The sequence below is a fragment of the Fundulus heteroclitus genome, chromosome 9 (assembly GCF_011125445.2).
Source record: "Fundulus heteroclitus isolate FHET01 chromosome 9, MU-UCD_Fhet_4.1, whole genome shotgun sequence".
NCBI classification, from domain to species: Eukaryota; Metazoa; Chordata; class Actinopteri; order Cyprinodontiformes; family Fundulidae; genus Fundulus; species Fundulus heteroclitus.
Window position 1 is genome coordinate 33,096,714 of NC_046369.1, and position 27,475 is coordinate 33,124,188.

Consider the following 27,475-nt stretch of genomic DNA (forward strand, 5'->3'; position numbering starts at 1 on the left):
ATATATATTTATAATAAAATGTAGGACATTTTTAACAAAATAAAACATAGAAGAAATGTAAACTAAAAGCAAATATTAATCTAGTGTTGGTTGTCCTTGCTAGCTCGTTGAAGGATTGATGTGAATGTTTTCTGTTCAATAAATGAACATTATGAGTGAACCTTTATAATTCTATGAATAAAAAAAAATTATTACATCTTATATAAAATGGATTTTCTGGTCTGTTGGTTTATGCTAATTTATATGTGTAATTCAACATTGAACAAAGTCTGGTTGTAAGCATCACAAAAAATTGCTGCTAATAGGTGTTGAGTTTTTGTCCCCACTTAACTTATCATGCCAGAGATTATATATATATATATATATATATATATATATATATATATATATATATATATATATATATATATATATATATATATATATATATAAAAAATGTGTGTGTGCGTGTGTGTAAAAATGTAATGGGGGCAAAAGGAGGAGCTTGCCCAGCGTTTATGCAGAAGCCGCCCCTGCTCCGCCTGACTGTAATGCGTCGCCGCAGCAGCAGGTGGCAGTGCTACCTCTCTGTTCTGACGGCAGCAGGAGAAGAAGTCTCGTTTTAAAGACGTAAACAATCCAGGTTGTCCCTGAGAGAACCTCATGTTGTAACATGAAGACCCTGAGGTTCCTTCATTCTCGCCTGCCTCTCGGCCCACGGAGCTGCCACAGGTCAGCGGCAGCCTGCAGACCTCTCCCCACGTCACGCCGCTCAGGATGCCCGTCCACCCTGCAGTCCAGGACCGTGGCGCTCTCTGCACCCGCCCTGAGCAACAGGGACGACTTCGGCAGCAGGTCACTTACAGAAGAGGAGGAGGAAGAGGATGGAGACGTCCCGGACGACCGTGAGGTGGAGGAGCTGTTCCAGCAGCAAGTCCCCGCAGGGATCGGACAGGGACAGCACAGGGTGTTCATCGTCCACCCTGACGTGAAGTGGGGCAGCCGGAAGCAGCACCTGACCACAGGTAACGGATCCAGCATGCGCAGATGAGACGGGCGGTCCTCAGGAGGGGGGTTCTTTACCATGTGTGCGTTTACAGCGGAGCTGATGGTGGCTGAGGCAGAGGGGCTAGTGAACACCCTGGACAACTGGACGGTGGTGGACAAGATCGTCCTCTCCACGAAGACGCCGGAGAAGAAGAGGATATTTGGGAAAGGCAACTTCCAGCTGCTCACAGGTACTGGCGGCCGGTATGTGTGTGTGTGTGTGTGTGGGGGGGGGGGGGGGTCTGCGTCTGGGTCTGATGGTACTCCTGTCTGAACGATCTGTGCTTTCTGTTTAGAGAAAATCCGACAAACCGTGGGGATCACAGCCGTGTTTGTCAACGTGGACCGCCTGTCCCCGCTGTCCGAGGTGAGACATCGCCGAACCGACTGTGCTGCTGAGTGAGCAGTTTCACACTGTACCGATGCGTCACCTCTCCAAATCCTGCCCCAGAGGGAGTTTGAGGAAGCCTGGGGGGTGAAGGTCTTCGACAGGTACTCCGTGGTTCTCCACATCTTCCGCTGCAACGCCAGAACCAAGGAGGCCAAGTTACAGATCTCACTGGCCGAGATCCCCTTATTAAGGTGATCACACTCCATCCATGTGTGCGCGTCAGGGTTCCCACACAGTCTGGGGAGCCACGGGGGAAACAAACTTCTGGCTAAATGTTTATATTTCCTTTATTCACTTTACCTTTGTCAGCAGTCGTAGTGTCCATCCACCTCTTATTCATCTATTTGTCCAAGTTCATTTTTAAGTCTTCCAGAACTCGCAGCATTTTATGATATTTGAGTCGTGAAAAGTTTAGAATGTGGACATGAGAATGTGTAGGAGCCCTGTCAGATCTGGCCACACCTTCCCCACATGTTTGTGGGATTTTTGCTGAGCCTCACTTTGTGTTCCACCTGCAGATCTCGACTAAAAAACGAAATGGCAGATTTAGATCAGCAGGGAGGAGGATCGAGGTACATCGGAGGTTCAGGTGAGGCGGGGGGACCGCTGCGTGCCGGTCGGCGGGACGCTGTGCTGACTGAGGCTCAGATTCACCTCCCTGCTTGGTTCTTGCAGGAGAGACGTTGTACGAGGTGCAGCAGAGGCTGCTGAAGGAGCGGGAGAATAAGATCCGCTCGGCGCTGGAAAGACTTCGTAAAAAGAGGCACCTCCTGCGGTCCCAGCGCAAACACAGGGAGCTGCCCATCGTGTCTGTGCTGGGATACACCAACTGTGGTGAGAGACAGGAGACAGGCCACGCTGGCTCCTCTCTGAAGGTGCTGGGACGTTGTTTTCACTCTGTTTTATGAAATTTTTATTCAGATTCGGAAGAGATCGGCAAACACAAATAAGGACTCAAACACTGTTTCTGTTAGAATATAAGGCACACATTTATTATTCCCCACAGAACACAGCAACACAAAACAGCAAGCACTTCGCACACGCAAAGTACCAAGCACTTAAAGCCGATAAGCTTTCAAACAGGCGTGTTGTTCCATCTCTTACCATGGTTAGGACTGGGAAGTTGGTCAGTCCGGTTAGAGCACAATCCACGCGGCCGGGCGTCCATACAACCCACGGCTGACTTCAACGACTGAGGGCGGTCCCCTCCTTTTTATACCAATAAACAAAGTATCAGATGGGAGCGAGAGTGGCCACTTCTCCCTCCCATCTGAGCTGTTCGTCCCGTTTCCAAAACAAAAACCGTTCCCAGCATCTCAGCAGTGTGTGAAGCAAAATAATATTGCAAACTCAGATAATAGCGCTAATATAAGCAAAATAAGGAATACAGAATCAGTCTTTCCCACAATACATTGTCATAGGTTCCCACCATAAGTTAAAAGAAGTTGTAGCAAAATAACACATGTTGTTCTTAGTTTTATGTGAGCAACATAATAACAGAGCACGAGCATATATGTTGCTCTTAGTCTAAAACTAACCAGTTTTTCCCAAAATATGTTGTCAAAGAACAAAAATAATTATTTAATATATCACAATCGGCTTCATTGTGATCAAATCTGTGAGCCAGTTTTTGCCCCTTTTACTGACATCTGCTCAGGAAAGACCACTCTGATCAAAGCTCTGACCGGCGACAGCGGCCTGCAGCCCAGGAACCAGCTTTTTGCGACCCTCGATGTGACCGTCCACGCCGGCCAACTGCCCAGTCACATGACTGTGCTGTATGTGGACACCATCGGCTTCCTGTCCCAGCTTCCACATCAGCTCATCGACTCCTTCTCCGCCACCCTAGAGGATATTACACACTCGGTATGCAATCCAGTTTTTCAAGCCTCTTGTAATGTTGATGATTAAAAACCCAAAATTTAGTGACTGAGAAAATTAGAATACTATCAAAAAGTTTATTATTGGAAACTCATGATGTCACACCCCAATTTGCTAATTAACTCAAAATATCTGAGCCTTTAAGCGGTCTCACACTCTGGGTCAGAGGGCAACAATCATGGGGAAGACTGCGGACAGATGTCCAGAATACGGTCATCAACATTCTTCATAAGGAGGGGAAGCCACAAAAGATTGTTGCTGAAATTATTTTATTTTTAATGGAATCAATTTTATTTATGAAGAATCCCATAAAATCATTACTGCTAAGAGCTAAGGGAATGGATGGATCAACGGAGCTAAGACTCTGTGTAAGTTTGGCAACTGTACTGAAGAGAAATCTAGGATTATTTTTGTTCTTCTCAATTAATGATGAAAGATATGCTGCTCTAACTCTGCGAAGGGTCTTGTTATACAACAATAGACTGTCCCTCCAGATTAGGTAGGATTCCTCTTGGTGTGTAGAGCGCCTTTTTCTCTCCAATTTGCTAACATTGTGCTTCAAGAAACGCAGCTCTGAATTAAATCAGGGAGCCAGCTTCCTGTGGATAATCACCTTCTTTTTTAAGGGAGCTACATTGTCTAATGCAGAACGCAATGACGAAGTCACACCGTTAACAAAGACATCTATTTGTGATTGAAAAGAAACAACATTGCTGCTATCTGCAGGGTATTTCTGCAATACTGAAGATATTAAAAGGGGGACAAACTCTTTAAAGTTTGATGCAGATTTGTCCGATAAAGATCTACTATAATGGAACCCTCTTTTGGGGGTGGAGAACTCAGTTAGATTAAACTCAAATGTTATTAAAAATTATCAGATAGGACAGGGTTGTGAGGAAATACTGTTAATTCGTCACAATCAATGTCATATGTCAGCACAAGGTCTAAAGTATGGAGTCAAGGGTGCGTCAGTTTATGCACATTTTGAGCAAAACCAATTGAATCTAGTATAGTTTTAAAGGCTACACAAAGGTCATCACATTCTGTGTCAACATGAATGTTGAAATCCCCCACTATAATAACCTTGCCAGTGTTTATTACCAAATCAGATGAGAAGTCTGACAACTGATCCAAAAACTGAGTGTAAGGGCCTGGTGGATGATACAAAACAACAAACAGAAGAGGTTTTATTGCTTTGCAATTTGGATGAGGGAAACTGAGGGCTAAATGTTCAAAAGAACTGTAATTATTAATTGGCCTGGGACTAATTAATAAATCAGACTGAAAGGTAGTTGCTACTCCTCCTCCTCTTCCCACAGATATGGGCATGTGGAAATAATTGGAGGGAGTTGACTCATTTATAGTAATGTAGTCCTCTTGCAGCCAGGTTTCTGTGAGACAAAATAAATCAGTCTGAGTATCAGAAATCAATTCATTAACTAACAAAGTCTTTGGAGGGAGAGACCTTATATTTGATAGACCACATTTAATTCTTTTATTTTTTGGTTCAAGGTGAGCCGTATTGATTTTTATTAGATTTTTATGATTTGTTCCTTTTAGATCAGTTTTTGATCTGTTAAGTTTTGACCGTGGGAAAGACACCGTCTCAATAGGATAATGGGTGGGTAACAGTACAGAAGCTGCAGAGATGTGTGTTAAACTACGGCTCTGCTTCCTGGTCTGGACCCTGGGTTGTCAGCATTTAGGAGAACTAATAAATCCGGCTAGATTCCTAGAAAGAAGAGCTGCACCATCCAAAGTGGGATGAATGCCGTCTCTCCGGATCAGACCAGGTTTTCCCCAGAAAGTTCGCCAGTTATCAATATAGCCCACGTCGTTTTCAGGACACTACCTAGACAACCAGCGGTTGAATGATGACATGCGGCTAAACATGTCATCACTGGTCAGATCAGGCAGGGGACCAGAGAAAATTACGTGTAGCAAACTTACACACCGAAGCAACACCAACTTTAGTGACCTCCGATTGGCGTGACCGGGTGTCATTACCGCCAGTGTGAATAACAATCTTATTTAGCCTTAGCCAGCAGTTTCAGTTAAGATTCTATATTGCCTGTTCTGGCCCCTGGCAGGCATTTAACTATGGTCCCTGGTGTCTCTAGTGCCACGTTTCTGACTATGGAGCTCCCAATAATCAGGGTTGGCTTCTCAGTGGGTGTGTCGCTGAGTGGGGAAAACTAGAAACGCAGACAGGTTGGTGGTGGCCTGGGGGCTGGAATCTAGAGCTATGCTTCCTACGAACCGTCACCCAGCCGGCCTGGTTACCCGGCTGCTCGGGTGCTGCTTCTGGAGGACCGCTACATAAAGTAACTCTATGTGGCTCCGTGCTAGCAAAGGGGCGGCTATCAGCTGGTTTTTCCATAGCACGGAGTCGGGTCTCCAATTCTGACACCCTCGCCTCCAAAGCTACAAAAACACTACATTTATTACAAGTACCATTATCACTAAAGGAGGCAGAGGAATAACTAAACATCTGACACAGAGAGCAGGAGATAGGAGGAGACTTAGACAGAGACGGAGAAGCTGAAGTAATAGTAGGAGATGGAGCCATTGTGGAGCTAAAGCTAGGCTAGGCTAAAGCTAGGCTAGCGCCCTTTTACCATGCCAAAAAAGCAAACCGTGTGAAACACGAGGAGTTCCCAAGCGAGATGTGCAGCAACAGAGAATGTTTTAAAAGTGCTTATGTGTTAGAAACAGATGTTACAGCAAAGAGATTAAAGATAAAAGCGAGAGAGTCTGGAGCGACAGACCGCAATTCACACCGTGAAAACAGGAAGTGACACAATACGCCTTACCGCAAACAGCTTCAGTTTGCAGTTAATGAGAAAAGGAACTAGACTGTTGCTCAATGGTCCAAAGTCTTGTTTTCAGATGACTTTAAATTTTACATTTCATCTGGAAATCAAGAGAGTGAGGAGGCCCATAATCCACTTTGCTTTGAGTCCAGAGTTAAGTTTTCACAGTCACTGATGGTCTGTGGTGCCATGTCACCTGCTGGTGTTGGTCCAAAAGCTGCTGGTTCAATGACCGTGGTGTTCCTGTTCTTGATTGGCCAGCAGACTCCCCTCACCTGAACCCACACAAACAATCTATGTTCTGTTATCAAAGAAAGATGAGAGACACTAGAACCAACCAGGCAGAAGACCTGAAGGCAGCTATCAAAGCAATCTGGGCTTCCACTACACCTTCACAGAACCGCAGGCTGATGGCCTCTATGCCACGGCGCATTGATGCAATACTTCATGAAAGAGGACCAACCATGTGTTGAGTGCATAGAAATATACATATTTTTCAATAGCCTGACATTTGTGCTTAGAACATCCTTCATTGATTGATCTGATGTGATATTCTAATTTTATGAGACACTGAATTTTGGGTTTTCTTTACTTGTAAGTCATAATTATGCTGAAATACACAATCATACTTAAGACAGTCTAACATTTATTTATTGTTCTCTTGATACAAAGACTTGAGCAGAAATGCAGAATAATGTTTTTAAGTGCTTTTTGCATATTGCCATTCAGATATACTGATGTCAACTTTTCATTTAGTCAGACCATCTGCTATCTGCAGTCAGCGGCTTGGCAGACATGCCACTCATAGTTTCCTAGCTGCAGTTCTAAAACAGAGTGATCTGTGGAGTTCCTTTTAATATTCACAACCAGAGAGATTGTCCAAAAGCATATTTGTGTTTCTTGTAAGTGTAGGAAAATTGTAGTGGTGTTTGTTCAGCAGTTGAGTGATTTACTAATAATATGCAGTCCTGTACTCTATCCATTGAACAAGAGGGGCAAAATGTTGCCGTTGACCTACATTTTTTTTGTTGTGTGTTAGACAAACACAAAGCAGGGAATAGTTGTAGATTGGAAGGAATTGTTCTTTTTTTACATAAAAAGTCTAGAAGTACGCTGTGCATCTCTGTTTAGCCCCCTGAGTCCAGTCCTGGTAGAAACTGTCTTTGCTGTGATTACAGCTGCAGCTGTTTTGGGGGTATGTCTCTACCAGCTGTGCACATCTGGAGACTGAAATATTTGTTCAAGCTCAGTCAGATTGCATGACTCCTCACCAGAGGTGGGTAGTAATTAGTTACATTTACTCAGTTTAGATGAAGCACCCGTCCCATCCCCTGGGAGGTCGGCATCACAGTTCTAAAAGAGATTAAGCATAGCAAAACCGCCTAAAGACTTTAGCTTTCATTAATGTTGCAAACATTTAGAAAATTTGCACATTTAACAACTTGGTGTGTTATTAAGGTGTTTCCAACTTTGTGTTTCTGTATGCCCCCAGGATCTGCTGGTTCATGTCAGAGACATTAGTCATCCAGAGACTGTGAATCAGAAGGCGAACGTACTGAATGTCCTGAAGAACCTGCAAATCCCACACCGGCTCCTGAGCTCTATGATCGAGGTTCACAATAAAATCGACCTACTAGACAAGTAAGAGTTTAGACTTCCTGCTGGTCTTAGGAACATGCTGGAGGCATGTTTATTATTTACCTACCAATGAAGGTTTGAAGTGTCTGTTTTATACAAAAAGGAACAAAGACACACTGAATTATAATTAGCACACACCTTCAGAGGTCGTCCTAGCAGGAAGGAGTTCCTTCTGCGTTCTGGGCCCCGGTAATCGCCATCAACGCCTCCTCCACCCATGGTTGATGCACTGATATATTTACACCCTTAAAGTGGCCCTAGTCACATATTTTGATCATAAAAAGTAAACAAAAAATATATATATTCATCTTCAAATACAGCATACGGCACATGTTGGTCCTGATAGTGTTTACTTAGTACTTATTGAGCCTGCAAAGAACTAGGTTTGATCAGCAGACAGCCACATCCAGTTCCTGATTGGTTGTCGTGACGCGACACAAAAGTTCAGATTTTTCAACTCCAGCAGCTGTCGCTTTGCATCCATCGCAGGTGTCGCTTTGCACCTTACGAGCCAGTAGACCGTCCCACAATGCCTTGCAGTAAAGTGACAGCTGGTTGTGGTTGATGACCAACCTGGTCTTCAGGGTTAGGGTTGCTTCCTCTTTCTTTCCCCTTCTCCGCTGGCCGTTGCTGACTCGCTCGGCTCCCTCACAGACATATATACGTAGACACCATGTTGAGCTCTGAATTGCATGTTGGACGCCATGTTGGAGGAGGCATAGTGAAGCGATTCGGAGAAGATGCCTCATTCATGTGCTGCGTGGATTTTTACCAACCGATTCACAGTACAAACCAAATCTAACATTACCTTTCACTGGTAACAATGAACATATACATATGATTGTATTAATTCATTATAACATCATGTGTCTGTGGACTCCATTGCTTCCCCTCGTTTACTCATTGGGTGCTTGCGCAATGCGCAATACCACACTTCTGGTCACATGGCCTTGCTATGGCAAATAAACACAAAAGAGCTTTGTTTACTAACTAATAGAGCAAAAACTAAGTGGAAAAAGACACAAATCTTTCATCGGAAAATCTTTGTATGCATCCAGGGTGAGCTACTGGCATAAAGATTTGTACTGTCATGGTACGTGACTAGGCCCCTTTAAGTTTTAAGCACAAACATAAACAGCCTTTGCAAGAACAGAAAATAAACATTTGGTTTTAGTTTAAAGGACAGTATGAAACCTTTTTTGTTTTCACAAAGTTTCCCTGACAGTGGTTTTCATTAAATCTGTAACCAGGTTAGGACAGTTATGTCCACTACCTGTCCTTCAACACTCAATGTTGTGCATGTTTGAGAGCTGTCCCTCTCTCATAACGGCTCACTGTAAAATGTTCAAGATCTAGTTTGGCCTTAAAACTTCTTATAAATCTTAATTGTTGTATGATTGTATGGTTGTATGCGGGCGGGGGGGGGGGGGGGGGGGGGCTCACTCTACACTGTCAGAAATAGAAAAGTTGTTCTGGCAGGAACTGACCCGTAACTCCAGTCCCCGTTAGGTGGCTGTGCCATCTCCTGCTGAAATGCCGCCCTGGGCAGTGAGCCATGCCCTGCATATCGAAACCTGCCTCTGCGCACATGTTCACGAGATCTAAACGGCGACTTCCTCTGTGTGTGTCTCAGGTACGAGAGCCCAGAGCCCGGCCCGGTGCTCATCTCTGCCCTGCAGGAGCGAGGCCTGGACGAGCTGAAGACGGCCGTGGAACAGCAGATCGTGAAGTCCACAGGGAAACAAATTTTAGAGCTGAGCGTTAACCTCAGCACGCCCCAGTTAAGGTCAGAGTGCGACGCTTCGTCTCAGCTCATCGTATTTCGTGCATCGACCGTCGGCGAACATGTGTCCTCGTTCACAGCTGGCTGTACAAAGAAGCCACCGTTCAGGACGTGCAGGTGAACGCAGACGAGGGCTCGGCTGTCGTCAAGGTCATCATCAGCGCCGCCGCTCACGGACGCTACAAGAAACTGTTCCAGGGTGGATGAGAGAGGACGGACGGACGGCTGGAGCCCAAAAAGACTGAACTCAGAACCAACGAAGAGCTTAAGAAAATACTGTGTTTACTCTGCAGTGGCATAAAGATCTGTGTTGACAATTCTGAAACAGAATGAGACATTTTCTCTGTAAAAATATATCTTGATTGCACATAAGAGATGCTGGTACCCAACACAATGCAAAATCTTCTCAGGTAGAAAACTAACAGTAACCGATGATTGCTTTTACAATTTTAGAAACACGAAAAGAAGCTGGAAACAGAAATTCCGAAATAAAGTTAAAATCCCAGTTAATAATGCTGCGTCATCTGGGTGGAGGTCTTCGCTCGCAGCTTGTGGTTCAGCGCTATCACCAGAGAGCAGAGCGGAAGCGGCCCCACAAAGTCTCCCGCTATAATGTTGAGGCTGTTCCGGTCCGATCCAGGCTTCTGCTTCTCCACCCATCTCCTCAAACACTCCCAGTTGCTGAAGGTCAGCGTCCGCAGGGATTCCTTCCGGTTCTTGGCGATGTGAGCCCTCGGGGCCGTGAGGTTCAGGCCGCAGACGAAGAATCCCTCTGTAGAGACAGGAAAGCACTAAATGACGCCTTTGTGGAAACATCCCAGGAAATCCGTCTGTTTTAGTGTCAGTGCACCGCGCAAGAAGTTTTCACACCCCACTGAAGCACGTTTTGTCACCTTACAACCTCATCAGCACAAAGTGCAGCATATTTGTGAAGTGGAAGGAAAGTGATGCGTGGTCGATAAAAAACTGAAAAGTGCGGCATGGATTTGTATTTATTTCAGGAGGGGTGGTGGTGGCTACAACGTGCTCAAAGGTTTTTGGCAAAGAAGAAAGGGCAAAGCCCTCAGTTTGGAGATGTGCAAAGCTGTTAAGAGACATACTCTCAGAACTGCAGTCTCAACGGACTGCATGCAACTGCATACCACACTTATCAGATTTTTCACACGCACAAAAAAAGGAGAGAGAGAGCATCTTGTGAAGATAATCTGTTAGAAGCCCAAACTTAAAACTGTATCTGAAGTTAAAGTAGCTTAAGAGCGTTGGCCAGGATCCAGTTTAAAAACTACAAAAAAATTAAATCAGTAATCTGATGCTGATTATTTGCAAGAAACGGTTAATGGTTTAAAGCCCGGTTTGATTAATGTTATACAGAGAAGCTTGTAAATGGATAAGGCTTAAAGAATGCAGATAATTGTAATTTGTGAACAAAGATGAGAGTGTTGTTAAACGGTGGTGAATCAGATAGATGTGCTGCTGTGGGGACAGTTGCAGCAGGCCTATAAGCAACAGGGTTAAATATTATCTGACTTTCTTGAGCCTCAGGAGGTATTGAAAGTCTTTCCCCTGCAACCTGTGGGGGAAAAGGGACCGTAATTACCGTACAATCCCTAATTGTACGGTAATTACGGTAATTTTATCTTACTCAACATAAAATACACTGCTCAAGAAAATAATGGGAAACTTAAACAACACAATGTAAGTCCAAGTCAATCCCACTTCTGTGAAATCAAACTGTCCCCTTAAGAAGCAACACAGACTGATAATCAGTTTCACTGCTGTTGTGTAAATGGAATAGACACCAGGTGGAAACTAGAGGCAAGACCCCCCAATAAAGGAGAGGTTCTGCAGGAGGTGACCACAGACCACTTCTCAGGTTCTCTGCTTTCTGAATGATGTTTTGGTCACTTCTGAATGCTGGCGCTGCTTTCACTCTAGTGGTAGCATGAGACGGAGTCTCCAACCCACACAAGTGGCTCAGGTAGTGCAGCTCAGGATGGCACATCAATGCTAGCTGTGGCAGGAAGGTCTGCTGTGTCTGTCAGCGTAGCGTCCAGAGCATGGAGGAGCTACCAGGAGACAGGCCAGTACATCAGGAGACGTGGAGGAGGCTGTAGGAGGCCAACAACCCTGCAGGAGGACCTCTACCTCTGCCTTTGAGCAAGGAGGAACAGGAGGAGCACTGCCAGAGCTCTGCAACATGACCTCCAGCATGTGTCTGCTCAAACGATCAGAAACAGACTCCATGAGGGTGGTATGAGGGCCTGACGTCTACAGGTGGGGGCTATGCTTACAGCCCAGCACCGTGCAGGACGTTTGGCTTTTGCCAGAGAACACCAAGACTCACCACTGGTGCTCTGTGATCTTTACAGATGAGAGCAGCTTCACACTGAGCACATGTGACAGACGTGACAGAGTCTGGAGACGCCGTGGAGAACGTTCTGCTACTGCAGCATCCTCCAGCATGACCGCTTCTGCAGTGGGTCAGTGATGGTGTGGGGGGGCATTTCTTTGGGGGCCACACAGCCCTCCACGATCATGACTGCCGTTAGGTACAGAGATGAGATCCTCAGAACCACTGTGAGACCAGATGCTGGTGTGGTTGGTCCTGGGTTCCTCCTAATGGAAGACAATGCTAGACCTCATGTGGCTGGAGAGTCAGCAGTTCCTGCAAGATGAAGGCATTGATGCTACGGACCGGCCCGCCTTCCTCAGACCTGAATCCATTGAGCACATCTGGGACATCATGTCTCTCTCCATCCACCAACGCCACGTTGCACCACAGACTGTCCAGGAGTTGGTGGATGCATTAGTAAGTATTCAATAAGAATATTTCATTCAGACCAAGGTTGTGTTATTTTAGTGTTCCCTTTATTTATTTGAGCTGTGTAATTCAGAAACTACGTGATAAATTAAGTTTATTTTTATTTAACAGGGTCATTATTTGGAGACTAACACAATTTTGTGAGTGGACTTTGTGGCAGCTAGAATGTAAAACTTGAAAGCTTCAGCTGTTCTCACAGCTAATTGGTCTCAGCCAGTCGTAGCCCTTATCCATCCTAGGATTCAGTGTTAAACATGTTCAGCCATTAAGACGTTGAAAGGTTGAACGTTTTAATCTAACGCGATCCAGTTTTTTGTTCCATAAATAAACGTCAGGAATAGGAAGCAGGGTTGATTTGACTAAAGTTGTCTTAATATAAACATAAAAAACTGGTTATGATTTGCCTGTGCAAATTTTCTGTTTCCCGGGTCATGGCAACTATAAACAGGCTCAAATCGACGGCAACCAGACTTTCCGTCAGGCTCTCTGAAAACGTTTTGACGCCCATCCAGGTGTCTTTTTTTAATTCTCGCAGCTTGCACTGCAGTTGAAGCGCTGCTGTTTTTAGGGACATGGAGGCCCATCCTCTTAGCTGCTTTCCAAGTTAGATCCAAATCAACGACCCACCCAACAAAAAGAACACAAACGCGTCAGGAACGACTTCAGACGTGGGTATCCTAACTGGCTTTCTACATTGTAGGGGCATAGTTAACCTGAGAGGAGGGCGATCTGGTCAGGCGAGACCAGTACTGAACGTTCGGAGCCGCGTGTAAAACACTGTGGTGAAAAACTATAGAGGCACGTCACCCTGAACACAATATGCCCACAGTGAAACATGGCGGTGGCAGCATTACGCTGTAGTCAAGTTTAGTTGTATAGCACATTTCACCAGCAAGGCGATTCAAAGTGCTTTTCATCATGAAAACATAAAAACATCATAAACACATTGAAACGGTCACTGGTTGTGAAACCAGTCACAAACGTTACATTTTATCAAGTGAAAACACCAATGATCATCAAATATGTTGGTCGGTGTTCCTGTTATTATGGGCTGAGCAGCTCTAAGCAGGTAGGTTTTCAGTCTTGATTTAAAGGAAATCAGTGTTTTGGCTGTTTTGCTGTTTTCTAGAAGTTTGTTCCAGATTTGTGGAGCATAGAAGCTGAATGCTGCTACTCCATGTTTGGTCCTGTCTCTTTAAGCAGGAAAAGGGTCCTTTGCTCCAGCAGGGACTGTAAAACTGGTCGGAGGCGATGGATGGGTCAATGGTTTGACCCAGTCAAAGCCGAGAACTAAATCCAACGGAGAATCTGTATCAGGGCTTGAAAACTGACCAGGTAAGCTTAAAAAATGTGGCCAAGAAGAATTGGACAACATGCGTCTGGATGTATAAAGCTGATAGAGACGTACCTTAACAGACCTGCAGCAGTAACCGCAGCGAAAGGTTAATTACTGACTCATTGTGTGTCAAATACATGTTTCACAACTTCTAAACAGAGTCCAACAAACCGACGTGAGGGAGAGTCGTGACAAAACGGGGGAGTCTGCAGACCGACTCACCTGGACGTCCCACGTCTTTTTTCCAGTCCAGGTAGCTGATCACTTCCTCAGCTGTCATTTTGTTTGCCCACCAGTACGGGATGGCGGGCCACAGCTGCGGATGTCTCGCCACGAGCTCGGACTCATAGGAGAGAATGACCTGGTAACCGGATGCCCACAGACTCCGCAGGCTCAGTACCGATTCCTGTGCAGGGGCAGGGTACACACACACACACACACACACACACACACACACACACGGTGAGGCGGTGCTTTGGCTGTGGAGGGTACATCACCTGCAGAAGGAGGGAGCTGACCTTCCGGGGACACAGCTTTGAGCCAAACAGCCTCTTCAAGCAGGAAATGAACGACTCGTGGCGCTCATCGTCCATTCCCTCAAAATGGCTGCAGGCGAGAATGACGACCTCCTTCGGGTGAGAGTCCAGCCAGTAGGCGACGCACTCGAGCGTTTTCTGCAGAGGGGGAAGACTTATATGGCGAAGGCAACAGAGAAGCAGTGAAAGTGATCCAAACTCACCAGGACTGTCAGGTGTGTGTATATGACGTGTGTGAAGTAGAGGTCATCGGATAAGTCGTTGGGCTTGTGTGCGACGCGGAGGTCGAAGTACCGAATTCCCTTGGAGAGCTGCTCCTCTATGGTTTTGTCCTGAGGACGGAGACAGAACGTCTAGTGTTAAATACCTTGCATTGAGTTTTTTTTTTTTACATCACTGTCTAGGAGTTTGGGGCCCCTCTTCTTTGCAGAATTGTTTTAATTCAGACACTAGGGGGCCAGACTAAAATCAGGAGACGGCATTTCATTTGGATTTAAGTCCAAGGTTGGACCAAGACACCTCTGAACCATTTTGTGTTTCTCGAGCCATTCCTCTGTACATTTGATGGTGCGCTGTGGATCATCCCAAAACTTTAGGAGATCCTCAGGATGTTTCTTCGTAATTGTTAGATGGGCCTTGGTCAGCGGAGGTTTTTTACCCGTTTAGTTCTCCTGTGGAGGCTAGTTTTACCCGGTTTCTTTCTTATTGTTGAATCGTGCCCTCGAGGCCTGCAGTGCTTTAGATGTTCTGGGCTCTGTGACTTCCTGGGCCAGTGGTGGATGAGCTCCTGGAGTAATTTCAGCAGGCCAGCCTGTCCTGGGAAGGTTCACCGTTTTTTCTCTCTTTGTGCATAATGGCTCTCACTGTGGTTCTCTGGAGTCCCAGACCATTACAGATGGCTTTATAATGTAACGTTTAGGTTTTCAGCTGTTCCTGTATTCCTTGCATCAGCACACGGCGTGTTGCTTTTTGAAATCCTTTGGCGCACCTTATGTTATCAGACAGGTTCTACCTCATTCTACAAGTAAGCCAGTAATCTTTGTGACAAACGTGTTTTAATATTTAATGGACTGGGGGGTATTATCACATAGAGCCAGACTGATTTAAACAGCAGGTTTCCATTAAAAAAAAGAAGTCCTGTTTTGAACCCTGCATTATGTATTTACTCAAGTTATGTTTGATGACCTGAAATATTTAGTGACAAACAGTAGCAACAGTACAAATCTTTGATGGGACTAATGTTTTTTCATCTTTTTGCCATAATACATAAAACAGAGCTTGTATAAACGCTTAACAGCAGTGTTTTAGATTCAGAGTGGATCACATGATCATCCAGCGGTAACGAGGAACCTGACTAGAAGAATCCGTCGACTCTGCGGTTTCTCTAATCTCTGGCTGTCGTGACCCTCGGCTTCTAAACTCTGACCTCCTGCTTTCAGCTCCTCTTCTCTCACAGCAAAGAATATAAACAGTCCTATTCTGCTTTATCTTAGTCTTCTTAAACTTTGGACCATCTCAGCTGCAACCTGTCATGACATTCACGTGATTTCTGGCTCCTAAACACCAACAGGAAGGACTCCTCTCGTCCATTCTGCAGGTAAAGTCTGGTTTAAAAGAAGGGTTCTTAATGAGCTCACAGCAATTAAACATGTACAGTCCCTTACTAAACTGTTTTTTATATATTGCGCCACATTAGGGGGATTTTGGATCATAGACAAACACATAGTAGTGTTTGAAGTGAAGGGGAAATGATGCATTGAGTTTAACTTTTTATGTAGTCCTAGATCAATCTCTTACTAACTGCAGACACAGCTGTAAGCCTTTTGGAGAAGATCTCTACCAGCTTTGCACATCTACAGACTGAAATGCTTGGGCTCAGGCTCAGTCAGACTGGACGGGGAGCGTAGTTTGATCTAAACGCAGCTCTGGCTGGATGTTTAGAGTCGTCATCCTGCCGGAAGGTGAACCTCCACAGCAATCTCACCATGTTTCACGCTGGGTACGGTGTGTGTCGTCTTAGTTTGCCATCACATGTTTGCTGACCAGAACACTTCCTTTTTGCCTGTGTTCTTCCACATGTTTGCTGTGTCTCCTACATGAGTAGAAGCAAATGGAAGCTGTTTCTGTTTTGTTTTCATCTTAACAATGGCTTCCTTCAAGCCGATCTTCAATTTAGGCCACGGAGGCGGACTCTATTTAGTAATTAAGTAAATTAATCAATCCGGTGGATTTTATCTTGGGGCCTCAGAGTAAAGTGAGTATGAATATTTTACCTAGGTGTTGTATTTAATAAAAGCCAATTTATTCAAATGAAATCATTTAACTTGTTAAATTTCATTGTACCATGGGTGGGGCCTATGTTAACATTGTGGGGAAACGTGAAGGCAGCCACCTGACTCTAACATGCCCTCTGCCCTGCCCGTACAACCTGAAGGTCACGCCCTTCCAGAAGAATCAGAACCAGCAGAGATCTCTTCCAAGCCGGAACCAGAACAGAAACTTGGAACTTCGGGAAATAGAAACTTGGAACCAACAGAATACTGAAGGAAACACCAGGAAGAAGATGGGAGGCGTGTTCAACTTTTAACGATGAGAAGATCCCTGCCCTTTAAAAATCTAGCGTCTCGCTGCCACACATGCGTTTATCTCCACAGCAGAAAGCTAAACCTGTTTGGTCTGAACTTGGAGACAAAAACTAAATCAGGGGGAGGAAGCTAAGTCCTAAAATAGAGAAATGCAGGGAAAGTCCAAAAAGCTGGAGGCAGCTCTGGTAGCTGAGATGATCAGAACAGAGGAGGCTGGGGTCTACAAGGCCAAGACAATCGACTAACCTCCTAAACAACAGGATGCTCTGGTCCAAACTTGGAGAAACTTGACACCCCCAATGGATCTGTCAGAAAGAGTCCAACATCTGTCCTCTGTTGAAGCTGTGGCGGGTCACTACTGGAGCTTTTACATTTAATCGCTTGATTGTCCTATTTTATTATCAACAACAATTAGCAGCATCCTTGGTGAACAACAAAGCTGAGTTAGAAAACAAAACCTGTTGCTCTGAGTTTAAATGGCCCATATTTGGCCATTTAGGGCAACAGATACTAAAGAGTTCCAAGAAAAGTAAAAAAACAAAGCAACTGGACTTGTTTTTCGTAATTGAAGACGTTTCGCTTCCTCTCCAGGAAGCTTTCTCAATTGAAAACAGCCTCCTATTGTTTAGGAGGCTTTTTGAATTGAGAAACCATGAGAAACCATGACCTGGATGACTGACTGAGAATCTTCACCAGCATACTAAAGAGTTGCCCTTTGATGGACGGTGACCTTCAATGACAGCCTGCTCAAGGAGAGCACAAACTACACATGAAGAACACAGTAACACTTACAGGAGCTACAGCCCAGGTAGGAAAAGAGTTAGGATAAATAAAAGCTGTGCAGACCATAAATCTGGGCTCTGTGGAAGGGTTGCATGGGAAAAGCCATCACTGAAAGACAGTTGGAGGCCCTGCTTGCTCTTTGTCACAAGCCATCAATGCACAATTACTACACTATATGTGGTAGAAACCTAGCACTGCACATCACCCAGAATGCAACATCCCTTCTAGAGCATGGTGGCGGCAGCATCATGTCGTTGGGACGCTTGTCTTTAGCAGGGAAAGGGAAGCTGGTCGAAGTTGATGAGAAAATGGATGGAGTTAAATACAAGACAATGTTGAAAGTAAACCTGTTCATGGAGTGGTTCAGAACACAAGCTGTGTGTTAGAATGACCCGGTCAAGTTAAACACCTTAAAGTAAATAGAGAATCTGAGGGCAAAGCTTATTTATTGATTTTTCATTGATCTTCATTCAATCTGACTGAACATAATCGATTCTAAAAAGAGAAATGGGGGGGAAAACAATGTATAGGCTTTTTTTCTCTAAAGAACTGACTCCAGGGGCTGAATGCTGATGCAGGAAACAGTTTTCTGATTTTTATTTGTAATAAATGTGAGAAACCATCCATTTTTTCCATCTACTACACGGTTATTTAAGTTGGACTCAAAGTATTAAAATCACCATAAAACATCAAAGTTTGTGGTTGTAACATGTTTCTAAAAGACCCATGATTTTGGCGAGGAGAGTGAGAAAAAGACAGGACAGTAGAGTTTTGTGTGTTCAAAACATTGTTTTGAAGGAGGACACCCGTTGTTTTTTGGTCCTTTTCCTCATACCTGTGTGGTGGCCCATTTAAAGATGACAGGTCTGGTAAAGCAGTAAAAGAATCCATCCAGGAGTCGGAACAAGTCCGACTCCGACCTGAGCAGGGGCGAGTTTATGTCCAGACAGTAACTCATGGCATCATGGCTTCCTGTTTGAAAAAGACACCAATATAACTGAGACTTCCAAGAAGAGGAAACAGGTTTGCAAAACTATGTTGATTAAAACTGGAATCCCAGGACAAAAGAAACACCTCTCCTCTGTGTTTTTAAGTCTCACTTTATATTTTTGATCACTTCTGCTTTTAAGTTTCTGTCTAAACCATCATTCATACTATGTGTGTGTATATATATATATATATATATATATATATATATATATATATATATATATATATATATATATATATATATATATATATAATGTGTGTGTGGACTTAAATTAATTTCAGTTTCTTTTCACTTTATTTTTTCTACGTGGAAATTATATTTGGAGCATTTAAATGTTTTTTTAAAATCGCTTTTTTGTTAAATGTGAGATTTTTTAAAATACAAATAAAAGTTCCCCTTCCTTTCTGAGCTAAGAAATAAACCTTAAAATGACCACTCTCTGGTGAGTTTGTTTCATTAAAGCTTACACTGACAGCTGAAGCGCAGCTGGGTAATGACGTATGGATTTCCACAGAATGATTTCCCTAAATACGGTTCTCAAAAGCGCAGGAGAAAAGGAGAGCTAATTCTGCTTTATTTGTATTTGAGTAGATAACGTCACAACAGGCGCACCAATCAAGCTGATGAGCAAACAATGGTAAAGATGAATGCCGGCCTGCGATTTATGACCGATTTGATTTATGACAGATATTCATGCATCTGAGTTCCACTTGAGTTAAAAGTGGCTCAACTGAGGCAGAGTTTGACTCCAACTGATCCCCCGGCCTTGATGGATTCTTTCATCCGCCAGCGAAGCTGAAGGAAACGGTGACCATGGTGATGCTCGTCTTCAGAGCTTTGGTACCTACCTGTTTATATGCCTGCTTCAATCATTAAATTTCATTGGCTGCAATGCGAACAGTATCTAAATGAACACGGAAAATCCTAAATAATGAAATCCGGCCGGTCCAGTCTCTTCAATTAGCGCTAACGTTTTTACAATTCATGCCCTGTTCTCACATTATGCTCAAACATTTGGCTGTTGAAATAGTTTGTGTGTCCAAATAGCAAAAATAAGACGCAAAATACAAGAGGACAAGCCTTGTGTGATGTCATCATCACCAGAGGCGTGAGGAAACCTGTTGTCGAAAGAGCAGATTTTAATCTTCGTTAAACACAGATTTACACCAGGACGCGTGAAGACACAGAACCACGCAGCAGACCAAAAACATCTAAAATGATTCCAGTTAATTTTACAAACATCTTCACGCAAGTGCCTTTAATATGCCTTAAATCTGGCCTTCAACTGGACCAGACCTGGTGGATGCTTGGTACAACAGGAACAGACTTTAAAGAAATGACAGACTACAACTTTAATGTAAAATAGAAAACTGTAAAGCAGCGCAAGTTATCAAGATTAAAAAAAAAACGTCCAGAACGTATTTTTAAGACAAGTCCTTGAGTAAAAGGACCTTCCATCACTGTATAAAACATTTTAAAGGTAGAAGAGGAGTTCTAAGAATTATGTGTGAATATATTTAGATCATTAATGTCGTTTTCAGACGCATCTAATCCGCGGGATTATCAATGGACCAGCTGTTGTTTTAAAGGCAGATAAATGGTGGAAATGATGTAGAACATCGGCGTGTAGCTCTCAGGGAGCGTTGTGGGGTAAAAGGTGAAGCAGAGTGAGAAGCAGAGTGGATTACCAGGTATGGCCAGCTCTGTCAGAGGAATGTCCCACAGCTCTTCCGGTAGAGCGCACATCCAGTCCTGGTTGTTGACGTCCATCTCCGGCCGCCGGTCCCCGTCCCGAGCTGCGGCTCTGAGCGCTTTGACGGTCAGTCACATGTTTTATCTGCTTCACCTCACCAGGTTCCTCACAGCCATCGACCACAAACGGCAGCAGGCGGACAGGACGACGGGAGGAGGGAGGAGGGAGGAGAAGCCCTCTGTTTCCTGGTTCCTGCTGACCGACCGGCGCCACCAGGGGGCGCACGTTCAAAAACAAACCAGGACTTAAAAGGCATCCACAAAGCTTCAAAGCAGCATCCTGTGGTGTGTTTGCGGTGCATTTCATTCAGAGGCTGGATGTAAGGAAAACTTTTCATATTTATTTCTGAATCGCTTTCCTTTCACGTCACAATGAAGCTGGTCTAATAAAACAAATTAAACTTTACGGCTGACAAAATGAGGAACCACTGAGGGGGATACCAATAGCTGAAAACTGACGAGGAGCAGAGCCGGCTTCGTTTTTACTCTGCTTATCTGGCTTAAAATCGCTCACATCTATATCCACGCAAATCTTTACCTTATTAATTACTATTAATTATTTATTAATTATAATCAGACCTCTATCCATCACTTTTACCACGACTGGCTGCTACCAGATTACACTCAACGGCAGGGGTCACCAACATGGTGACCCCTGAGATAAATGCATGTCTGTAGCCCCACATGTGGTGCCCATAAGCCTGTTCTAAAAAAAAAAAAGGCCCAAACCACCAGCGAGCTGCATCTAAAACTTACTTTTATTCTGTTACTCGTCCCGTTTATTCACACCTGCATTTATATAGATTTAAAAACGACAATCTCTGTAATCTCTCCCTAGCTAGGCGTTACATAAAACGATACTCGTGTAAAATTAGAGATTTGTTCAACAGTGAAGTAAAGTCTCCTAGATCTATCCAACATTTTCAGAAAATGAAAATATCCTTAAGTATACTTCCTTGTGATTTGTAAAATAAATAATCAGCATTCCAACAGTTTAACAACTGATATCGTCTTTTTATTTTCTGCATACTTTTTCATGAGCTGAATGGTTCTTTTGGGATTATTAAAGTGTGATTTTGTTAAGTTCAAAAAGCTCATCTCCACAGGCACAGCGGTGCAGCGTTAATTTTTAACTCAAGGCATTAGCTAGAGGTTAAAAGCTTGTTGTTGTTTTTAAACAGAACAACCAGTGCTGGCTTCATGCAAATAAAACGATTTCCATGCACGTTGCATAAACTTGCATAAATAGTTAATTCGTTCTGTGGGTCAACCCAAGTTTTCGTCTTGAAGTTACGTCTTGAAGGTTACCGCTGGCGTAAATCTTCAAAAACGTTATCTTCTGCATTACCCCACGTAACAGTGTTTGTGCTTCCTCATTAAAGATGCCTACAACGGGGTGCGTTTGGTTGCACCATTATTGCTGTGGTCAGCCCGCCACCGGACCGAAAACTGACACAGTGCGGCGCATGAAGAGGCAACTGAACGTAAACAAGGTAAAGTTCAGGTAGAAAAGTCCATGTGTGAAACTGAAATGCTACGTCGGGTAAGCCCGTTTATAGTCAACTAATCATAACTCTAGTGGTAAAATGCGTTTTCCCTTCAGTCTGATCAAAACAAAGCTTGTGCAACTTTTCATTGATTTCATTGCTTTTGCAGACTCTCTGTGCCGCGCCGTCTGAAGTCAGGACGGCCATTTGAGCAGCTTCTCGTTCAGCGTGACGACAGTGGGTGCAAAGTGTCTCTCGGTGATGAAGTCCCCGGCTATGATGTTGAGGGAGCCCACCCTGGAGCCGGGCGTCTGCTCCCTGACCCAGGCGAGCAGCGCCGGGTACGTGGACATCACCAGGTCCTTCAGGGACTCCGTGGGGTGGGTGCAGATGTACTTCAGGTCCTCGGTCAGATTAATCCCGGTGACGAAGAAGCCAGCTGAGACACAAAGAGCGTGCGACATTACGCTTGTGTTATACGGGCGTTTTTTTTAACCCTCGCGGGCGCTACGAGTAGCCGGCGCATCACCTGGTCTGCCGTGTTGCTTGCGTTCCTCAAACTCCTCGATGAGAGCCTCGGCTTTGCACTTGTTGGCCCACCAGTAGGGAATGTGAGGCCACAGGTCGCTGTGGGAGCTGGACATGTTGTGTTCGTAGGAGACGATCACCTGGTAGCCCAAGGCCCACAGATTCCGAAGCGTTAGCACCTCCTGAAACGGAGAAATGATCACGGAGACCAGTGAGATGTTGCTGGAGAAACCCCCACCATGCCGCGCCGGTGGGACGTTCTAAAACGCTTAACGTGGCTTAAGGTAGGAAAACAACGAGGAATCATCACCAAATTTCGCATGGCCACATCTTGTCATGAAGACTTAAGCCTGTCAAAAAAAATAAACCAAAATCCAACGATTATAGAAGATATCTCACATTAACGTTTTCTTCTTCATTGGCGCCTATGGCGAGAAAAAGGCTTAACGTGGTTTAATGTACCTAACCAATGATCAATGATCACCAAATTTCTCTTTCATATTGCTCCTAATAAGCACATAAAACTGTCAAAATGTCAAACCCAAAGTCCAATTATTATGGGCGTTATCTAACATTAAGCGTTTCTGCCTCATTGAGGCAAAGGAAAAAGCTTAACGCAATTCAATGCACCTAAACAACGCTCAGTGATCACTAAATTTCTCTCATATATTGTTAAGCACATGAAACTATCAAAAATCAAAACCAAAGTCCAATTATTATGGACGTTATATGACATTAAGTATATAGAGGCTGGCTATATGAAAAAACTTAATGTGGTTTAATGTACCTAAACAACGTTCGGTGATCACCAAATTTCTCTCTCATATTGCTCTTCATAAGCACATAAAACTATAAAAATATCGAACACAATATGAAAGAGAATTTTGGTGATCATTGATCGTTGATTAGGTACATTAAACCACGTTAAGCCTTTTTCTCGCCATAGGCACCAATGAAGAAGAAAACGTTAATGTGAGATATCTTCTATAATCGTTGGATTTCGGTTTATTCTTTTTGACAGGCTTAAGTCTTCATGACAAGATGTGGCCATGCGAAATTTGGTGATGATTCCTCGTTGTTTTCCTACCTTAAGCCACGTTAAGCTTTTTCACGTTAGGCATTTTTCACGTTAAGCGCTTTAGAATGTCCCCGCGCCGGTCGATAGTTAAAACGTGATTTTTCTACGGGAAAAGGTGAGACCCCACTGTACCATTTTGGGGCAGAGTTTGGTGGTGAATGTGCTGCGTATGGTGGTGAGCAGCCGCGCGTGGAGCTCCTGGTTCAGTCCGAGGAAGTGGCTGAAGGACAGAATGACCACCTCTTTGGGATGAGCGTCCAGCCACTCCTTTATCTCCATCAGGACGGTCTGCCGAAGGTGGAAGACGAGACACGGTTTACACGCCGGCGCTTTAGCTGCTCGGAGGTCACGGGAGGACGGGTGGCGCTAAAGGCCGATGCTGGAACAAGACTGGAAAACTGGAGAGAGCCGTGAGAAACGACGTTGCATGCAGGTGGAGCATTTGGAGGGGGAGTCTGTGATTCTGGCCGTCCAATAAAACCGTGTTTGCATCTAAACAACTACATATGGGTCATTTTTACAGCACATAGACTTTCTGACACATTCGGCTCTTAATCAGATTCTTCACCCTGGTACACACGATCAATGTGGCAATTAAAAGAAGAGTGCCGATAGACTGCTGGAAATCCTTCACTGTGCCCTGGACGGTAATTAGTTTCCTGTTCCCCCTACGGGGGTCCAGGAGATAGATTTCTAGGACGAACTCAGCAGCCCTCTGCCGTTAGCTCGGGTCAGAGGTGTACGGCCTTTTACTTTACCTCCACTGTGAGCGTGGTGTAAACCCCGTGGTAGAAGTACAGGTCGGTGGAGTGCTCGTTGGGTCTGTGCGCGATCCTCAGGTCGCAGTATCTAACGCCACAGTCCAGCTGCTGCTTTATAGTGAACTCCTAAAAAAAAAAACCACACAGGGCGGCCCAGCGGGTTAGGGCGGGGGCTCGAGCCGCGGGTTGGGGCGTGAATTCTCGCGTTCTTACTTGCGTTATTGCCCACTTGTACACGAACGGACGGATGAGGGGCTTCATGTATTTGTCCAGCTTTTGAAGCATGTCGGGCTGCATGGGGTCCACGGGGGACCGGTTGTTCATGTCCAGGCAGTAGGTTATTGCGTTGTGGCTGCCTGTGGGGAGCAATGAGGAAACCATGCGGTCACTGGCACAAAGACTGGGATTCTTCCATGAAGGGAGGTAATCGTAAACCCTTGAAATGTGTCATATTTTGTCACATGACAACCACAAACTTTTTAATAAATAGAAATCTGAAACGTGTGGCAGGCATAATGAGTCCATACTTTTTAGACTCCCTTTCATTGCATTTAGCAGCGTTGCACGCCTCCAGACTAAAGTCAAGTTTTCCACTATTGCAGCTTATTTAGCACCACCCAGTTTCCCTGTCTCTGCTAGAGAAACGCACCCCCCACGGCATAATACAGCAACCACCATGTTTCACTTTGGGGTTGCTGTATTCAGAGGGATGTTCAGTGTTAGTTTTCCACGAAGACCTTCTTCCCCGTTTGCTGCGTCCCCTACACGGCTTGTGGGAAGACTTCTTAGGTCTTTCTTTCATTGACGGGCTTCTTTGAGCCATTCCTCCAATAACAGAGTGAACCACTTTAAGCTTTTCCTGTCGACAGATTCTCCCACTTGAGCTGTAAATCCCTGCAGCTCCTCCAGAGCTCCCATGGACCCCTTCACTGCTTCTCTGATCTCCTTGTCCAGCCTGTCAATTTAGATGGACCGCCGTGTCCTGGTGGGTTGCCGGCTGCGCTGTGCTCTTTCCGTTCTCAGACGATGTGTGGAACAGACCGATCTGTGAGACGTTCAAAGCTTGGAATATTGTTTTTAAACTTAACCCTGCTTTAAACCTCTCCTCACGTTTCTCCCACGCCTGTCTGTCTGCCGGGCTCCTTGGTCTTCTTCGCCATGCTGTTTGACCGATGGTCAGTGATCTGAAGAACCTCTGAGGCCTTCACAGAGCAGGTGGATCAACGCTGGGATGAAGTTATACACAGAAGAGGCGACGCCTGAGTTTATTCAGAGGTATCAGAGCCACGCTTTTCAGATTGCCATTTGAAAAGAATTTGGGAAATTACGTGCACCTTGTGTTGGTCTATGACAGTGGTCCCCAATCCTGGTCCTCGAGGGCCGGTGTCCTGCAACTTTTATTTGTTACTCTGCTTCAACACACCTGGGTCAAATAATGAGGTCATTAGGAGGACTCTGGAGAACTTGACAGCACACTGGGGAAGTAAGTCAGGTGTGTTGGATCAGGGACACATGTAAAACCTGCAGGGACACCGGCCCTCGAGGACCAGGATTGGGGACCACTGGTCTATGACATACAATCCCTTTAAAAATCAACAGACGTTTGTGGTTTTAATGCGACCGTGAAAAGGTTCAAAGGCTAAAGTAGCGGTAAGGTAAATAAAAACACACTTTCTCCTGAAACATTTGGATTTTTATCTTCACGCTCCCTACAGTGGCCAAGGACTTAGGCCATGGATGCCCCCCCCAGTACCCTTTGCTCCTTGCAGCGGTAACACACTGAGGTCATCATCAGACATGCTGTTGCTGTAAGGCAGGTCAGCCTACCCGGGATGGCCAGGTGGTACAGCGGGGTGTCCCACAGAGCGCATGGCAGCTGAGACATCCAGCTCTCCATGGGCAGCCCCCTCAGGCTCAGCTCGCTGCATCCGGACATGCCTGGCTCTGCCGCACGCTCCCCCTTCAGAGAACACACGTTCATCATCAATATGCATGGCAAACGTGAGTAGCGACGGTAGCGTGTGCATCGGGCACGGCACGTCTCGGAGCTGCGTCCTGCGGCGAGGGGGTCGGGATTAGACTTTCATGAGCAGGAAACTTGTGCCGTGTCCCGGTAACGTGAGACGCGCCGCCCCGTCTGTCTCACACTCACCTCTTGAAAAGCGCAGCTGCGTCCTCCCGACCAGCCGAGCCGGCTGGACCGGCCGAACCGCGGAACAGGACGTCGGCGCCGACTACAGCCGCAGCAGCGGTGCGCCAAGGCACGCAGCCCGTCCCGCCGCAGAGCCCCGGAACAGGGCAGCTTTCTGCTCGGCCATCATATAAAACGCGTCTGACGCGATGCGGGCGGGGATGGCAGGGGACGATCGGCCGCTTCCTTCCTCATCAGCTCAGTCCGGTCAACTTTTTTTTTTTTACACCTGACAGGTCCGGGATGCTGAGGGGCGCATTTCTAGTCCCGATCATCGATTACGCGGCTGCGTTGAGGTCCCGGTGCAGCAGCCAGCGCCGGGAGCCGTCCCTGGTGTCCCGCAGCAGGATGCTGCAGCCGGCTGACAGATCAGCAGATACGGCCGGCCAGCTCTCTTAAAGGGGCCCTCAGGGTAAACGATGCTCCGCTCTCTGCAGCGGGACACTCCCAGAGACTACAGGCTCTTTGTCCTCACAGGTTAGAGGCGGAGAGCACCTGGAGAGGGCTGCGCAGGTGTGGCTCACAGGTAAATCAGCGGCCAAACACAGTCAGAGGACAGCATGCAGCCCCTCAGTGCAGGAGAGATGCTCGAAAGGGACAGAGCGAGTAATTCAAATGCTGATTTAAAACGTGTTTTATTGTGTGGTTTTATAACAGGGAACTCTTCCATTTGAGTTGCTCCATTTTCTTTCTTTTCCACCGGACTGAGGCGACATCTTAGTCCTAAAACCATCCTAACCCCTAGCTCAGAAAAAAAGTGAGGGCCAAAAGGTCTTACCTTTACAGCAAAGTAAAATGCTCTATGTTCTCACTCAGACACACACACACATACACACACACACAAATGTTTTATGCACACAAATTGAAATAGACTGATTGGTGCACATCCATCTTAAGGTTTTCAGGCCCTGTCTACCAAAAAGATTTTTTTCTGAAGTGATCTTTGTATTTGCCCTTTCTAAAATAAATCCAGAGGGGCATCATTTTTCGAAATTACTTCCATCACAAAAAAAAAAAAAAAAAAAAAACCCTCTCAGTAACTTTGCAAAGGCAAACTATGAGGCATGGAGCATGGCTTACAGGTCGCCTTTAGG

At 45.3% G+C, this 27,475-nt stretch overlaps 3 protein-coding genes across 6 annotated transcripts; 1 reads left to right on the forward strand and 2 right to left on the reverse strand.

Moving 5' to 3' along the window:
* The first annotated feature begins 558 nt into the window (after positions 1 to 558).
* Positions 559 to 9,857, forward strand: gtpbp6 (GTP binding protein 6 (putative)). 2 transcript variants are annotated; one of them, XM_012861243.3, is made up of 10 exons: positions 561 to 1,004; positions 1,080 to 1,217; positions 1,323 to 1,393; positions 1,478 to 1,608; positions 1,936 to 2,006; positions 2,093 to 2,251; positions 3,075 to 3,283; positions 7,604 to 7,752; positions 9,383 to 9,535; positions 9,613 to 9,857. In XM_012861243.3, the coding sequence occupies exons 1-10, from the start codon at positions 653 to 655 to the stop codon at positions 9,737 to 9,739; spliced, it is 1,560 nt and encodes a 519-aa protein (XP_012716697.2). In that variant the 5' UTR covers positions 561 to 652; the 3' UTR covers positions 9,740 to 9,857. The 2 variants fall into 2 exon arrangements, with proteins under 2 accessions (XP_035997425.1, XP_012716697.2); XM_036141532.1 differs by lacking the exon at positions 7,604 to 7,752 and having other exon boundaries at positions 559 to 1,004; positions 9,613 to 9,739.
* On the reverse strand, positions 9,796 to 21,000 carry si:dkey-66a8.7 (PI-PLC X domain-containing protein 1). Its single transcript, XM_012861244.3, has 6 exons — positions 20,273 to 21,000; positions 18,429 to 18,565; positions 14,429 to 14,557; positions 14,208 to 14,363; positions 13,912 to 14,095; positions 9,796 to 10,304 (listed from the first exon to the last, which is right to left on the reverse strand). Exons 1-6 carry the CDS (start codon positions 20,352 to 20,354, stop codon positions 10,039 to 10,041), a joined length of 954 nt encoding a protein of 317 aa, XP_012716698.2. The 5' UTR covers positions 20,355 to 21,000; the 3' UTR covers positions 9,796 to 10,038.
* A 38-nt stretch (positions 21,001 to 21,038) lies between these two features.
* Positions 21,039 to 26,893, reverse strand: plcxd1 (phosphatidylinositol-specific phospholipase C, X domain containing 1). Of its 3 annotated transcripts, none has more exons than XM_012861105.3 (7): positions 26,343 to 26,893; positions 26,018 to 26,150; positions 24,404 to 24,546; positions 24,188 to 24,316; positions 23,562 to 23,717; positions 22,353 to 22,533; positions 21,039 to 22,262 (listed from the first exon to the last, which is right to left on the reverse strand). In XM_012861105.3, exons 2-7 carry the CDS (start codon positions 26,124 to 26,126, stop codon positions 22,018 to 22,020), a joined length of 963 nt encoding a protein of 320 aa, XP_012716559.2. In that variant the 5' UTR covers positions 26,127 to 26,150; positions 26,343 to 26,893; the 3' UTR covers positions 21,039 to 22,017. The 3 variants fall into 3 exon arrangements, with proteins under 3 accessions (XP_012716559.2, XP_021171420.2, XP_021171421.2); XM_021315745.2 differs by having other exon boundaries at positions 26,018 to 26,245; XM_021315746.2 differs by lacking the exon at positions 26,343 to 26,893 and having other exon boundaries at positions 25,944 to 26,042.
* Positions 26,894 to 27,475: the final 582 nt, after the last annotated feature.

What these genes read in the sequence shown, in the direction of transcription:
- gtpbp6 (XM_012861243.3), top strand. Translation starts at nt 653, where the DNA reads ATGAAGACCCTGAGGTTCCTTCATTCTCGCCTGCCTCTCGGCCCACGG. An exon ending in CAACTTCCAGCTGCTCACAG is followed by an intron (nt 1,218 to 1,322) that starts GTACTGGCGGCC and finishes CTTTCTGTTTAG; the next exon opens with AGAAAATCCGACAAACCGTG. An exon ending in AAAATCGACCTACTAGACAA is followed by an intron (nt 7,753 to 9,382) that starts GTAAGAGTTTAG and finishes TGTGTGTCTCAG; the next exon opens with GTACGAGAGCCCAGAGCCCG.
- si:dkey-66a8.7 (XM_012861244.3), bottom strand. Translation starts at nt 20,354, where the DNA reads ATGGACGTCAACAACCAGGACTGGATGTGCGCTCTACCGGAAGAGCTG. An exon ending in TTAAATGGGCCACCACACAG is followed by an intron (nt 14,558 to 18,428) that starts GTATGAGGAAAA and finishes CTCCGTCCTCAG; the next exon opens with GACAAAACCATAGAGGAGCA. An exon ending in CAAAGCTGTGTCCCCGGAAG is followed by an intron (nt 14,096 to 14,207) that starts GTCAGCTCCCTC and finishes GCCCCTGCACAG; the next exon opens with GAATCGGTACTGAGCCTGCG.
- plcxd1 (XM_021315745.2), bottom strand. Translation starts at nt 26,174, where the DNA reads ATGATGAACGTGTGTTCTCTGAAGGGGGAGCGTGCGGCAGAGCCAGGC. An exon ending in ACAAGTGGGCAATAACGCAA is followed by an intron (nt 24,317 to 24,403) that starts GTAAGAACGCGA and finishes TTTTTTTTTTAG; the next exon opens with GAGTTCACTATAAAGCAGCA. An exon ending in ACACCACGCTCACAGTGGAG is followed by an intron (nt 23,718 to 24,187) that starts GTAAAGTAAAAG and finishes CACCTTCGGCAG; the next exon opens with ACCGTCCTGATGGAGATAAA.